The 16399-nt window shown below is 40.9% G+C and overlaps 1 protein-coding gene across 2 annotated transcripts in view; it reads left to right on the forward strand.

Moving 5' to 3' along the window:
- Nucleotides 1-7315, forward strand: part of LOC110522323 (excitatory amino acid transporter 2) — a 43176-nt gene extending 35861 nt beyond the window's left edge. Inside the window, exons 10-11 of one of the 2 annotated variants that reach the window (XM_021600639.2) lie at nucleotides 588-825; nucleotides 2752-7315. In XM_021600639.2, the coding sequence (XP_021456314.1) occupies nucleotides 588-825; nucleotides 2752-2838 (325 nt within the window). In that variant the 3' untranslated portion in view covers nucleotides 2839-7315. The remainder of the gene's footprint in view (nucleotides 1-587; nucleotides 826-2751) is intronic. The other variant, XM_021600646.2, reaches the window with a different exon arrangement.
- The last annotated feature ends 9084 nt before the right edge of the window (nucleotides 7316-16399 follow it).

A 16399-nucleotide genomic window follows, 5' to 3' on the forward strand; every position in this document is an offset into this window, starting at 1 on the left:
CACTTATTGATGTCACTAAATCCTCTTCAATCAGTGTAGATGAAGGGGAGGAGACAGGTTAAATAATGATTTTTAAGTTTTGAGACAATTAAGACATGGATTGTGTATGTGTGCCATTCAGAGGGTGAATGAGCAAGACACCATATTTAAGTGCCTTTGAATGGGGTATGGTAGTGGGTGCCAGACACACCCGTTTGTGTCAAGAACTGCAATGCTGCTGGGTTTTTCACAGTTTCCCGTGTGTATCAAGAATGTTCCACTACCCAAAGGACATTCAGCCAACTTGACACAACTGTAGGAAGCATTGGAGTCAACATGGGCCAGAATCCCTGTGGACCGCTTCCGACACCTTGAAGAGCACATTCCCCGACAAATTGATGCTGTTCTGAGGGCGAGGGAGGGTTAAAGGGAGGAGGGGGAGCAACACAATACTAGGAAGGTGTCCTTAATGTTTGGTACAGTCAGTGTATGTACACCATGCTTTCAATGATTGTTATTTAAATTTGTTCTACCCCTATCCAAACCATTTTGTTTTTATCTCCACACAACACTGGTGTATTCCCAACCATTCCTATTTCCTATCCCAGGGACCGGTTCCGTACCTCGGTGAATGTGGTGGGAGACTCGTATGGCGCGGGTATCGTGTACCACCTGTCCAAGGCTGAGCTGGATGAGCTGGACGCTACACATGGCAAGTCGGGCGACATCGAGATGATGAACAAGACCTCGTCCTACTACGATGACCTCAAGAACCACCACGAAAACAACTCCAACCAGTGCGTCCAGTATGCCGCTCACAATTCAGTCGTAGTAGATGAGTGCAAGGTACAATTCACGCTTACGCACATAGATGTATATAGACGCCTAACATGCTGCATGCTCGAACTGCACCTTTTCTTTTCTCTCTTTCATTTTTCACGTTTGTTTTTGATGCCACTGTAAATACTCACAGCGTTATTTTAAGAAGAAAATCTGAAAAAGACCCAAAAAAATACAAATGTACTGTATATATTTCAGTGTGCATTCGCTTGGAGTAGCAGCTTTTGTGTCATTTTTCTGACTAAGAATACATTCCAAACTTGCAGAAGGTATTTCTGTCCATGTAAATGCCACAAACACCTCTTGTGAAAAATTGCAAGACAGAAAAAAGGCAACCCACAAAGTGAGACAGCATCACTCACAAGTACAAGTGCAAATCCAAATCCGTGTGCTAACCAAAACTGAACAAATGTAAATGCTTTTTTCATGATGTCAAATAAAAGCAGTGCAATCTGAGAGAGAGGAAAAACAATCTAAGCTAGGACCTCAGGACATTACATGATGAGCCCCAGCAAACCTCCACCCCCTTCACTGCACATGCAGGTTTCACCCCCACATCTCTGTCCCCAAATCCCTTGTCAAATGATGGAGCTTAAGGTCTTTCCCCGGGCTGCTTCAGAGTCTGTGCTGGATTACTCCTGCTGCTTCGGGCCATCATTTATCAATTTGTGATCCAATTAGCTTTTGTGAGGTTTATGAGAAAGATGCTGTAGCAGTGCATTCTCTTCATACTCTGTCATATCCCTTAAAATGACTTCAAGTCCTCTGACTAAATGTGTAATTTTGAAGAGAATGTAATTTGTGTTGGGATATAAATATTCAGAGAATGCGATTTAGTCCTTCATTAGCATTGCATATATTGACTGAGCCCTGGCACCCTCCAGACTGGGACTGAGTGATTCTCAGTCTTTAGAGTTGAGATGCTTTTGCATTTACACACTAGCTATTCTTGCTCGTTGTGAGAAATCTGTCATGCAAAATTGGAAGATGCAAAGTAGCTCATGCAGAATCTGAAACAGTAACACTTTGAATCCACTGTTTGAATAGATCAAGGAAAGTGTTGGCTGCTATTATAATGTGGAGGAATTTGGGCTGCTTGTTTTCTAGTGCAGCAGGCCTTACTATCAAAGGGCCTACTGATGAACCCATTCATTTATTACAGGATCAAAGGTGTTGCTTAGCAACACTGAGGTCCTTGCACTCCAATGGTCAGACCAAGACAATATATTCTGACATTTTTGTATCCATCCATTAAACTAGCGAAACATGGCACAAAGGCTGTTTTCTTCCAATGTGTTCTCTCTTTATTTTCTTGTATGTCTTGGCTGTATATAAATGACCTCAAATAACATTTATCCAAAGACGCAAACCATTGTAGAACGCTTTGCAAAATAATGTGTACAGACTAAAACATAACATTGCACTCATTTTGTTGTATTGTGTACCTTGTTTTCTTTGTATCTTTTTCTTTGTATTTAAGAAATGTTATATATGTCACTGCATGCTAAAGTTGTGATTATATGTTGATTGTTCTCAGGTCAGTAGAAAGGGTTGGTGCTCGTTGTTAAGACTCCCATGCTTCCATTAGCATGATCCTCAGTGGTTGTCCAGGGCTTCCTGATACCTTCAGAATACACGTGTCTTCTATATCATCTTACATGTTATCATTGGAGCACAGAACCAATTTTTTCTAATGATAGTTTATTTCATATTATAAAACCATTGCGAATGATATACCATTTTAAAGTAAAAGGCTTTAAGTATATACTACTGCATGTGCAATCAAATGCAAACCAAAAGATCATAGTTGTTTTACAGTTCTTCTGGTGTCTGTGCTCAAAAGCATTAAGTCCAGAACATGAAGCATGCACTGTGCCCGTTCACGCAAATGTGTGAACCTGCTGTTTAGATCTCCATGGTGATTGCTTTCAGGTAACCTTGGCCACTAACGGCTCTACCGCTGTGGCAGCCGTGGCGGAGCGCACACTTGTTGAGGAGGAACCCCGGAAAAGTGAATAAAGCCAGCACACAGAACCCCAGCTCCACAGGCTTTCTTATCTGGTGAAAAAAAATGTGAACAAAAAAAAGTCATGCGAACAGAACTACTAATTGTTTTTCTTATGTATCTTTATTTTGCATTTGTATTAGTCCCTTTACAGTGTTTCTAACCGTCTATCTGACTGACAGATGAATAATACTAATTAACTTATCAGTGAAACGATAACAGAGGTATGTTTTACCTGTTAGAACACTAATGTGTGCATCATAGCAAACACTTGAACAACGGACATCAAGGCTTGGGAGGGAGGGTGGGAAGAGAAAAACAAACTGTTACTTAAATTATTCCTAGAATTGTTTCTATGAGAGCACTGCATTCAAAACAGGGGGAGGGTCAGTGTGTGGGGGAGTAACACTGGAACAACAGTCCTTCAGAGTGTGATGGTAGCTGTGAGTTTGACACTGGCAATCTGGAAGTCTAACAACAGACTGAGTGTGGGACATGATCATGCTAAACATAAGGTATGCCTGTATCAAACTCCACATTATATTTTTAGCAGCGTGTCATTACTATTATCAATGATACCACAGTAGACAGCTGTTATTTGACCCCTGGCCCGATTTACCTCACCTTTTACCTATACCTGACAGAGCCCCTGTAACCTATCTGAGTGTCTTTGCTACCTGCTATTACCCACAATCCCATGGGGGAACCCCGTTGGTGATAATGTAGAATGTAGAGATAAGGCAGGGTCTGCAGACTGAGCCTTACTCCACAAGCACATGTTCTCTGAAAAGCACAAAGAAACATGGAACCTCTACTCCCTTTTTTATTGTTATACATACATTTTGTTGACTACTGTAAGGGAGAGGGACTTTTTCAATGTCGCCTCTAGTGTGAGATTATTTACTGTATCTGTGTGATTTGTGTGTGGTTGATTTGTGTGTGTGTGTGTGTGTGTGTGTGTGCGTGTGTGCGTGTGTGTGTGTGCGTGTGCGTGCGTGTGCGTGTATGGGATGGGATTGAGAACATGACATATCTCCCCATTACTGATAAGGACCAAACAGGCATATGATAAATCAAGCCAGAAGCCTTCGAAACGCCTCCATGACACGTGTTTTGGGGTTTCTTACTCTGCACACAATCCATTTGTAGCTAACTCCAGGTGGAAAGTGTCTCATCACTCATTTAAACTTCCAAATTAGCTATTAAGAAATTGATAAAGCTCTCTGCCCCGCAATTACTGCAACACATGAAAATCAAAAGTAAAGGTAAAATTTGTCTCCAAATACAAATATATCAATATCTTCAGTTCAGGACTGTATTTCATATTAATTAGTTCAAAGTACTAGGAAGTATTTATTATACCCATCCCAGATATTCTGAAGCTATCAATTTCATGATGTGAGGCCAACAAAAATGAGAACGAAGAGTTAATTGGGAAGTACCTAGAAATATATCTAGAACCATGATTAGAAAATATAAAGTTTTAAAACAGAATACAAAAACAGAATATAAATTGAATACTGAGTCCATATAGCACAATTGCAGCTTAGAGTATAAACTAGTTATGTATGATTTTTTTTAATCCCTTTTTGACACTGATCTCTTTTCACATTCATCATTCATACTTTGAGGAACCCAATAAGGGAAGCTATACTCAGGCTTTAGCACAAACTCCTTGGATTTGAAAGAGACACTTTCACAAAGTCCTCAACACGTTTAGCTGCTCATGAAAGAAAATAGGCCATTGACAATTGCCTTGTATAGCACAAGTTGGATATGAATGCTTGACTTTGAACACGTGGGCTGTTTACCACCTTGATATTTTTTAAAGAGATGTTTTGTATACTTGAACCTATATGACAGAGATAAAGTTTCCCTTTACAACTATTCATAAGTAAGCTACTTTTATTAAGGGATTCTTGTTAGGAACAGCACACAAAAACTTGCCAAATTTTCCAACACTAACATTCCAGTGACTCAAACTTTCTTGGGTTCCCTTTTTGCATGAAAGCACAAACACATATTTGATCAAAGATGGTACAGAACAACCACAGAGCTTAAATTAAAGTGCAAGTTTCAACAGGTTGATAACTCCCTGCACAACTAGTGGCCAGGTGGAGGTATTACATCCTTACTATTTTTTGCCAGACCCTTAGAAGGGTCTTCTTAGTGATTAAACAACTCTAACCTCTTACCACAGATGCTGACGACTGTTCTCAGAAACCCTGAATGCTGCAGCTATGTGTATCATTGGTCTCATATGGTTACTACTGTAGAGCAGTCATCTGGATGCATGGAATGTTCACTGCAGACTTCCCAACTATTAGGTAGGAGAATTCTATCCCCCTAATGGAACCTAAATGTCTAAAAAGAGAAACACACACAAAGTTAGATCACCGGCTGCTAATATTTAATGCGCGTGTGTGATTGTATGAGAGATGTTTTGTGCAGGTGAGGCGTTCTGCAGGTGTGGATGTCATTTCTTTATCCGTGTCGTGTCCTGCTCTCTTGTCTTGTTTTGATCATTTTGCTCAATGACAACCTTGCCTTGAAGATGTTAACTCTAAACTGTGCAGTCAGTTTGACCGTCATGACAATGCTGATTAAAGTAACAGTAGAAAAATGAACACTCACATTCATAGTGCAGTACACAGTCCCTTAGTTACCTTAAACACTTTCTCAGTCAGAAGATCTACGCCATGTTGCTTTTGAGCTTGTATAACTGCCATCACACACAGACACACAGACGCAAATACACACACATGCATGCACACTTGCGCACACACACACACACGCACACACACGCACACACACTGACACACTTAAACCTGGAAGGTCACCACACACATTCTTACATGCAATGAGTGAGCTGAAGAGCACAGCATTGAAACCCCCGATGGCCCTAGGGCCTAACCTTTGACCCTGTGACCTTCAGTAATAAGTCCTCCAGTAGGGAGAGGATGCAGACCAGTGATTCATCAATGGGGATTGAGTGCTGGACCATTATTATGTTCAAACTCACTGTTTGCATGAAGTAAAAAATGAGTATAATTTTTATACACCACTATCTTAAAAGCATGATGTTGAAGTGCCTCCTTGCACTTTGTGTATATATTGTAGGTAACAGATATGTTTTTTGTTTGTTTTATTTGGGGGGGGTGTTGACATGGTATGTAGAAATAGAAATGAATTGCTGTGACATTTTTTGTAATCCTCTAGAAAAATATAATCTATGTTCTGAATAAAAATAGATTAGTCAAAATGTATAGAAAATAATGTGCAAGAAATTGTTTTATTTTTATTTTTTAATAGCTGTTAACTAGTTGTCTCACTTAGCTGTCACACATCTGGGTATAAATATATTGTTTTGTATCTAATGTAAGCGTCTTGAATGTTTGTTCCATGGAGATATGTCGCGTGCATTCCTTTTCACTGTACATAAATATATGTATATATAATTACTCTGTTCAATGGCACTGCAGAACGTTCCAGAGGATACAATGATTTTGAAGCAAACATGTTGAACTGGAAAGACAAAGCGAAAGAGGAAGGAAAGTATCTGATTAAAGAAGGGAGTCCACATGGGGTGGTGGGCTCTTTCTAATTTGGTGAGATGTGGATGTAATCATGACTAGGTTTGCAGAAGAAGAGAAAAAGATCAAATTTACCCTGTACGTACTATTAACTAATGAAACAAGAACAGCCGAGCTGTTAGTTTAGTTCATTACGACTGAAATAGCAAATCTGATCAGAATGTCAGGTGTAGTACCTGCCAAAATATATCTCCTAAGATGATCGCCCAGATCCTGGTCAAAAATTCATTCTAGACTTTCTACCAGAGAACACCAACACACCTTTAGTGTCCACCATCTTGTCTTGTGCAGTATGCACTATGCTGTGGCAATTACAAGACATGGATATCTATACCAAACAGTCAAGGTTCATGTTTAGATTCTGCCTAAGAGTTAAACTGTAACAGTAGTGAGCCCAAGTGTCATATCCATGCACTAGCCTCTGTCGAACCAGCACTTTCAAACCACCAGCACCATTTCAATCAACCCTCCAGGCATATATTGATCAATTTGCCTTTTTGCTTTTCCTAATTGTCATCACAATTGCCTGCATGCACCAACAAATCCAATATATTAAGTAAAGGATGTCAAAATGGAAATTGATTGGCACAGTATTTCTAAGAGTAGCCAGTAGATCTTTATATCTATAAGTCTGTATTCTACAGAAGTCTCTGTCTTTCTGATAGGATCATACTGAGTATCCTGATAACCTATCTATTTGAAATGTTGTTGTTGTAATATTGATGTAAAGGGAGAGCTTATGTGGGGGGAGATAGAATATTAAAAAATAAAGGCAAAACATATATGAATTATTTTCTTTACCAGCTCTGTGGTATAAAAGTATGTTCATATCAATAAGTGTTGTACCTTTGGTGTACATATGATTATGATAACTAATAAATGTTGATTCATAACTAAACGTTGTCTGTCCTTTTATATTTTTTGATGAACACAACTTACAAGACTGAGACAAAAATTGAATATTGTACAGTATATATGCCACCTTTATACATTCTCCCAACTATAAAGTTATGACTTTTCATGGCATACTGTACTGTACTCTGAGGGTTGACTGTCAGTTGATTGACACGCACGCACACACACACACACACACACACACACACACACACACACACACACACACACACACACACACACACACACACACACACACACACACACACACACACACACACACACACACACACAAGTTTTTAACTGACAAGTTATGAATAATTCACTGCAGCCTTTTGCTCTGGCTCTACTGGACTCCTGTCTCTGTGGTGCTTCTCCAATTAAAGCTCAGTAATTATGAGTGTCCTTCCCCCACATCTCCTCTGAGACAGAGAAAGAGACATAGACAGATTCATTTAGAGAAATAACAAAAGCGCAACAAAGGTGATGAATTATTATTGTATTGATGAAAATGAATAAGTAGTATCGACACATTTACTTAATTTACTGTATTGCTCTGCATTTCTAGCATTAAAGACAAGCCAAACATACAACTGGAGGACAAACAGAAAACTGGATACACAGGAGTAACAATATCAACTGAATGATAGGCGAGCACACTTGGTGTAAACTGATTGACACTTCTCTATAATTCAATACACCTGCCTCACACCTAAACCAGGTTAAAGTTTAAACCTAAAACCACAGTGCAAACAACAGAAGACAAACCACCATCATGACGCACATAATACTTACAGTTTAAAGTAGGTGATGCATAGAGAAAATCTCTACAGAGAGAAAATCCCTGCTGTTGTGTATTTAAAAAATATTTAATTTCACCTTTATTTAACGAGGTAGGTTAGTTGAGAACAAGTTCTCATTTACAACTGCGACCTGGCCAAGATGAAGCAAAGCAGTGCGAGACAAACAACAACACAGAGTTACACATGGAATTAACACGCGTACAGTCAATAACATAATAGAAAAAAAGAAAGTCTATATACAGTGTGTGCAAATGGCGTGAGGAGGCAAGGCAATACATAGGCCATATTAGCAAGTAATTACAATTTAGCAAATTAACAATGTAATGATAGATGTGAAGTAGAAATACTGGTGTGCAAAAGAGCAGAAAAGTAAATAAAAACAATATGGGGATGAGGTAGGTAGATTGGGTGGGTTATTTACAGATGGGCTATCTACAGTTGCAGCGAACGGTTAGCTGCTAGGATAGCTAATGTTTAAAGTTAGTGAGGGAAATATAAGTCTTCAGCTTCAGCGATATTTGAAATTCGTTCCAGTCACTGGCAGCAGAGAACTGGAAGGAAAGGCGACCAAAGGAGGTGCTGGCTTTGGGGATGACCAGTGAGATATACCTGCTGGAGCGCATGTTACGGGTGGGTGTTGTTATCGTGACCAGTGAGCTGAGATAAGGCGGACATTTACCTAGCAAAGACTTATAAATGACCTGGAGCCAGTGGGTCTGGCAACGAATATGTAGCGAGGGCCAGGCGATTAGAGCATACAGGTCGCAGTGGTGGGTGGTATATGGGGCTTTGGTGACAAAACAGATGGCACTGTGATAGCCTGCATCCAGTTTGCTGAGTAGAGTGTTGGAGGATATTTTGTAAATGACATCGCCGAAGTTGAGGATCGGTAGGATAGTCAGTTTTACTAGGGTATGTTTGGCGGTGTGAGTGAAGGAGGCTTTGTAGCGGAATAGGAAGCCGATTCAAGATATAATTTTGGATTGGAGATGTTTAAAATGAGTTTACAGTCTACTGTTTACAGTCTAGCCAGACACCTAGGTATTTGTAGTTGTCCACATATTCTAAGTCAGAACCATCCAGAGTCGTAATGCTAGTTGGGCGGGCAGGTGAGGGCAGGGAATGGTTGACAAGCATGCATTTAATTTTACTCGCGTTTAAGAGCAGTTGGAGGCCACGGAAGGAGTGTTGTATGGCATAGAAGCTCGTTTGAAGGTTTGTTAACACAGTGTCCAAAGAACAGACATATGTATACAGAATGGTGTCGTCTGCGTAGATGTGGATCAGGGAATCACCCGCAACAAGAGTAACATCGTTGATATATACAGAGAAAAGAGTGTTGTATGGCATTGAAGCTCGTTTGGAGGTTTGGTACATTATGGTGCGTTATGCCCAGGAATCCACCGGAAAGAGCGGTCACGACAACGCAGACAACGATTCCAAATTATATCCATAATGTCCACAGAAAAATGTCAAACGTTTTTTATAATCAATCCTCAGGGTGTTTTTCAAATATCTATTCGATAATATATCAACCGGGACAGTTGGCTTTTCCCTAGGATCGGGAGTAACAATGGCCGCCTTTCTCTTTTGCGCACAACTCGCTCAGAGAGCCCCCACCTGACCACTTATGCAATGTGGTCGTTCACGCTCATTCTTCAAAATAATAGCCTGAAACTATGTCAAAAGGCTGTTGACACCTTAGGGAAGCAATAGAAAAAGGAATCTGGTTGATATCCCTTTAAATGGGCAATAGGGATGCATAACAAGAGAGAGGTTTCAAAAACAGGGGCACTTCCTGATTGGATTTTCCTCAGGTTTTAGCCAGCAATATCAGTTCTGTTTAACTCACAGACAAAATGTTGACAGTTTTGGAAACTTTAGAGTGTTTTCTATCTTAATCTGTCAATTGTATGCATATTCTAGCATCTGGACCTGATAGGCCGTTTACTTTGGGAACGTTATTTTTCCAAACATAAAAATAGTGCCCCCTGGCTTCAAGAGGTTAACTTGGCTTTCGAAGACTTTAGAAAGGCAGGGCAGGATGGACATAGGTCTATAACTGTTTGGGTCTAGAGCAGGGGTGTCAAAGTCAAATGGACGGAGGGCCAAATAAAAAAATCAGCTACAAGACGAGGGCCGGACTGTTCGAATGTTCATTGAAAAATTTTTAAATGACGCATATAGTCTAGTGAACCTAATTGAACCTACTGAAAACCTAACAAATATATTACAATATGATCAGATAAATAAAGCAATATTTTCTTATGGCTCTGTCAGTAATCTTTAATTTTCAACAGACACAAAAGACAAATTTCCTTTATATAAATATCCCCATAACATGAACATTAAATGAAAGAAACCGGTATTCAAGGCACCATCAGTAGACTATATTTTCTATTTTAGCAAAAGTGGGCTAAATTTACTTCAAAGAAAAAACAATAATAGCAATTTTCTATCATCCACTCAACTGAAATATTTTTAAAATATAATTGGATTGAAATACAAAAAAATAAAGTGCAAAAATCTATTAATCAAAAACAACACTTTGTTTAAGGAGAAGTAACATGCAGTGAAAACAAATATTAAATTTTAACTTTTAAACTTGAACTGAGTAAAAACTCTAAATATGTGATTGCACAGTAATGTTCACTTGTTTGAGGTTGAGGGTGATACTTGGTGGTGTCCCATCTTTTCCACAAGTTCATCAATGTTCGGGGTAAGGCTCTGAGCTGAAGAAATCCTCAGAATTGAGTGGAGGTGTTCAGCAGTAAGTCGACTTCTGTGTGATGTTTTGTTCAGGTTCATCAAAGAAAACAGTTGTTCACACAGGTATGTGCTGCCAAACATAGACAACGTTTGAGCAGCCTGGATGCGCAGCTGGGGCATTGTGCCGGGGAGGAAACGGGCGAACTCCGCAGCACCCACTGCCGCATATTTTGCCCTCAGTGCATCATTGCATTGGAGGTCAATCAACTCCATTTGGAGGTTTGGTGGTGAGCTTTCCACGTCAACAGCAAATGGGTTACCGAGCAGTTCCAACCTGCTTTTTTGTGCTTCAAAGTCAGCAAATCGGCGTCGAAAGTCAGCGGCAAGCATACCTATTTTATCAGCCAACTGTGTGCTCGGGAACGCACTGGTAGAGAGCTTCTCTTTCATGGTCTGGCAGCTGGGAAAGTGGCTCAAATTTTCTTTCCGCATCTGCGTCTCCCACAGAGTCAGTTTGGTTTTAAATGCCTTCACTGTACTGTACATATCAGAGATGACACGATCCCGACCCTGCAGCTGCAAGTTTATTGCATTCAGATGACTCGTAATGTCACACAGAAAAGCCATTTCACACAGAAACATTTCGTCTCGGAGTTGTGTTGTGTCTTTCCCTTTGCTGTCCAAGAACAGACAAATCTCCTCACGAAGCTCGAAACATCTTTGAAGCACCTTTCCCTGGCTTAGCCATCGCACCTCTGTGTGATAAGGCAAATCACCATGCTCCGTTTCTAACTCCGTCAGAAATGCCTTGAACTGGCGGTGATTCAAACCTTTGGCTCTGATAAAGTTAACTGTGCGCGTGATGATGCTCATTACATGCTCCATTTTCAAGGCTTTACCGCACAACGCTTCCTGGTGTATGATACAATGATAAGCTGTCAGCTCACCTGTCGCGTTTTCCTCTTGCATCTTTTCCCGTATCTTCGCCACCAGTCCGCTCCTGTGTCCACACATCGCAGGTGCTCCGTCGGTTGTCAAACCCACGAGTTTTTCCCAAGGCAGCTCCATCTCATTTACACATCTTGACACCTCTTCATACAAATCATGCCCCGTAGTTGTGCCATGCATAGGACGTAAAGCCAAAAACTCCTCTGTCACGCTTAGGTTGGAGTCCACTCCGCGGATGAAAATTGACAACTGGGCAATGTCAGAAATGTCGGTGCTCTCATCCACAGCCAAGGAATATGCAATAAAATCTTTTCCCTTTTTCACAAGCTGCTCTTTTAGATTGATGGACAACTGGTCTACTCTCTCGGCAATGGTGTTTCTGCTCAGACTCACATTTAAAAAGAGTTGCCTTTTTTCTGGGCAAACTTCGTCACAAACTTTAATCATGCAGTTTTTGATGAAATCCCCCTCCGTAAATGGCCGGGCTGATTTAGCGATCTCTTCTGCCAAAATAAAACTGGCCTTGACAGTTGCGTCCGCGTGTGTGTCCGCGTGTTTCGTTTCATAATGTCGTCTCAGATTATACTCTTTCAGTACCGCCACACTTTCTCCACACAGAAGACACACAGGTTTTCCAGCTACCTTCGTGAACATATACTCCGACTCCCACCTTGTTTGAAACCCCCGGTTCTCAGTATCCACCTTCCGTTTTGCCATTTTTGATGGGTATCTGAAAGTTAATTTTACTGTGATGCTGACGACTGCTGTGCCAATAAATATTGAAATGAAGCAGCCTACTGCTCGGTGCGTCACCTTTGCATTGTGGGAAATGTAGTATTGGTGCGTGTAAAAGATCTGCGGGCTGCCGGCTTGCTGCGGGCCGGTTCTAATAATAAATCAAGATCATCCCAGGGGCCGTAAAAAACCTTCTTGCGGGCCGGATGTGGCCCGCGGGCCTTGACTCTGACATATGTGGTCTAGAGTGTCACCTCCTTTGAAGAGGGGGATGCATTCCAATCTTTAGGGATCTTGGACGATACGAAAGAGAGGTTGAACAGACTGGTAATAGGGGTTGCAACAATGGCGGCGGATAACTTTAGAAAGAGAGGGTCCAGATTGGGAAGCAGGGAGGAGGTGCTCTTCTTCTCCATGGACTTTACAGTGTCCAAAAACTTTTGGAGTTAGAGCTACAGGATGCAAATTTCTGTTTGAAAAAGCTAGTCTTTGCTCTGCGTGTACTGGTTCCTGACATCCCTGAACAGTTGTATATCGCGGGGACTATTCGATGCTATTGCAGTCCGCCACAGGATGTTTTGTGCTGGTCGAGGGCAGTCAGGTCTGGAGTGAACCAAGGGCTATATCTGTTCTTAGTTCTACATTTTTTTGAAAGGGGCATGCTTATTTAAGATGGCGAGGAAATTACTTTTAAAGAATGACCAGGCATCCTTGACTGACGGGATGAGGTCAATATCCTTCCAGGATACCTGGGCCAGGTCGATTAGAAAGGTGTGCTCGCAGAAGCGTTTTAGGGAGCGTTTGACAGTGATGAGGGGTGGTCACAGAGTCCCTCCTCAGGGACCTTCTGCAGAAGATAGTGGAGCTCAGCTTCAGAGAGGACTCAGACCCTGAGGAGGGTGAGACGTTCGCCTATGTCTGTCCCAAATATGGGAACAACTTGGTATTTTTGTTCCAGGTATTCTGGATGGCACCAGATTACCTGTGCCTGGATTCCAAACCAGGCACCCTCATCCACGAGGTTTCCCACCTTTCCCACCATGACATCCCCTATGGGCTCCTGACAGTAGAGCTCTATGAGTTCTGTGGAACATTGCTGGGGATGTCCCGTTACATTACAGACGAAGATGGGAAGGGACACCATCGAGAGGTGGTGGCCCAGGTCAATGCCAACTGTCTGGAGCATGAGTTTGAGACCATTATCAACCACGTGAAGAGCAACCAGGTTGGCAGAAAACATGTGCTGTGAGGAGACCAAGAGGAACTCAGTCCATAGATTCAGATCTACAAGGCATTAACTTTAACATCAGCGCATTGGTTAGTATGACACTCTAAGAATGCTCTCTATTTTACCCAGGCATGGACGGTATGGTCTCCTATTCTAAAGAGTGATATAATATACTGTATTTTGCATAAATCACCACCAATACATCATGCCAAGTCATTCCTCTACATTTTCCAGTGACAAATAATAATGTTGATGAAGTGATGAATTCATGAACATGTTTGATGATCATTAGAAAGCAAATTACAGACTTTTCTTTGAATCTGCGTATATCTCCAATGCTCAGTTGTACTGAGTCTGCACAGAACTGCCAGGACCTAGAATCAATAAAGACACTCAAGTTGTTTAATCCCATATGTCTTGACATGTTCATGAAAATAGTAATCGACTCTAAACCTTCAAGTTGCATACTGGACCCTATTCCAACTAAACTACTGAAAGAGCTACTTTCTATGCTTGGCCCTTCTATGTTGAACATAGTAAATGGCTCCCTATTGTTAGGATGTGTACCAAACTCACTAAAAGTGGCAGTAAAAAAGCCTCACTTGAAAAAGCCTAATCTTGTTCCGGAAAATATTTAAAAAACTATATTGAAAATCACATTCCTCTCACATTTTGTTGATAAAGCTGTTGAAGACAAATAATGTATATAAAATGTTTCAGTCTGGTTTTGGACCCCATAATAGCACCGAGACTGCACTCATGAAGGTGGTAAATTACCTTTTAATGGTGTCAGACCAAAGCACTGCATCTGTCCTCGTGCTCCTAGACCTTAGTGCTGCTTTTGACATCATCGACTATCACATTCTTTTGGAGAGATTGGAAACTCAAATTGGTCTACATGTAAGAGTTCTTACCTGGTTTAGATCTTATTTGTCAGAAATATATCAGTTTGTCTCTGTGGATGGTTTAACCTCTGACAAATGAATTGTACGTTTCGGTGCTCCTCAAGGTTCCATTTTAGGACCACTATTGTTTTCACTATATATTCTACTTCTGGGTGATGTCATTCGGAAACACAATGTAAACTTTCACTGCTATGCGGACGACACACAGCTGTACATTTTGATGAAAGATGGTGAATCCCCAAAATTGCCTACCCCACAAGCCTGTGTTTCAGACATAAGGAAGTGGATGGAGGCAAATGCTCTACTTTTAAACCCGGACAAAAAAGATGCTAGATTCTAGGTCCCAAGAAACAAAGAGATCCGTTGCCCCTGCATGAGTTTATTCATGTCAGAATAATCTCACTGTTCCAAAATGTGATTGTTATGCAACAGGACAGTTACCCGCACTGCCCTCAAACCAAAGCACACTACCTGATAATTATCAGTAGGCTATGTTATGTCAGCAGCATACCACCCTGCATCTCACTGCTGGCTTGATTTTGAAGCTAAGCAGGGTTGGTCATGGTCAGTCCATGAATGGGAGACCAGATTCGGCTGGAAGTGGTGTTGGATGACCAGTAGGAAGCACCCTTTCCTCTGGTCCCAAAAAAATATTCCATTTCATATTGGCTGGGATATTAAATGGGTTTCCTGACTCTCTGTGGTCACTAAAAGATCCCATGGCACTTATAGTAAGAGTATGGATGTTAACCCTGGTGTCCTGGCTAAATTCCCAATATGGCTCTCATACAATCATGTTCACTTAATCATCACCAGCTTACAATGGGCTCATTCCTCTCCCCTGTAACTATTCCCCAGGTTGTTGCTGTAAATAAGAATTTGTTCTCCGTCAATTTACCTGGTAAAATTAGGTGATAAATTAAAATGTTTCAAATTATTTTCTAACAACAGTTTGAATTGAGATGTGTTTCGCATAAGAAGTAGCCCATTTCACTCTTGCAGACAATTTATGTTTGAGGCTTTACTGAGCGGACAAACCTCTCTCTTTAACGTGAGCCCTTCCCGAGTGTTTCTCCAGATCAAGTATGACGACATTGCACATCTTTAGTCAGAACAGGTCTTGCACAAACGTTTTCCCCAGCACATTTTCTGGCTGGCGCCCACATGGCCATCATCGTTGTTTGTCTTACAAATTGGAGTAAGTGGCTTATTTTCTGTATATCGTGTTGTCACTGTGCTGTAGCACACCACATGTATGTATGGATTGTATTGTATTTACAGTTTTATTAACAACTTTTCAAGTACTGGTTACAAATAATACATTCTGATTATTGCATAGTTTGTAATAGACACATATGATGTGTTTAAAATACTTGAATGGTGAACTGATAAGTTAATGCTAAGCTATTTGTGGCGCCATGTTTGTTGACAACATACAATGCATTCTGTTTGTCACGTTAGCGTCTGTCAGACCAAAGATGCTATAACAAGGGATAGTTCACTTGACTAACTTATGGTGTTTTCAAAACCACTGTGCACTCTGAAAAATACTGGTTAAAATCATGACGGCAATGATCTTCAGGTCGGAAAGTCAGAGCTCTAGAAAGAGGCCAGAGTTCCCGAGTTAGAATTCCGAATTGGATGACCATTCAAACATTTTTTTAATGAGTTCCCAGTTCTCTTGAATGCGGCATCAGATTGTAACGTTAGTATCTCAGGGTTGCCAGCTCAGACCCCCCTTTCCAGGGGGTTAATTTGTA

The sequence above is a fragment of the Oncorhynchus mykiss genome, chromosome 1 (assembly GCF_013265735.2).
Source record: "Oncorhynchus mykiss isolate Arlee chromosome 1, USDA_OmykA_1.1, whole genome shotgun sequence".
Classification (NCBI taxonomy): domain Eukaryota; kingdom Metazoa; phylum Chordata; class Actinopteri; order Salmoniformes; family Salmonidae; genus Oncorhynchus; species Oncorhynchus mykiss.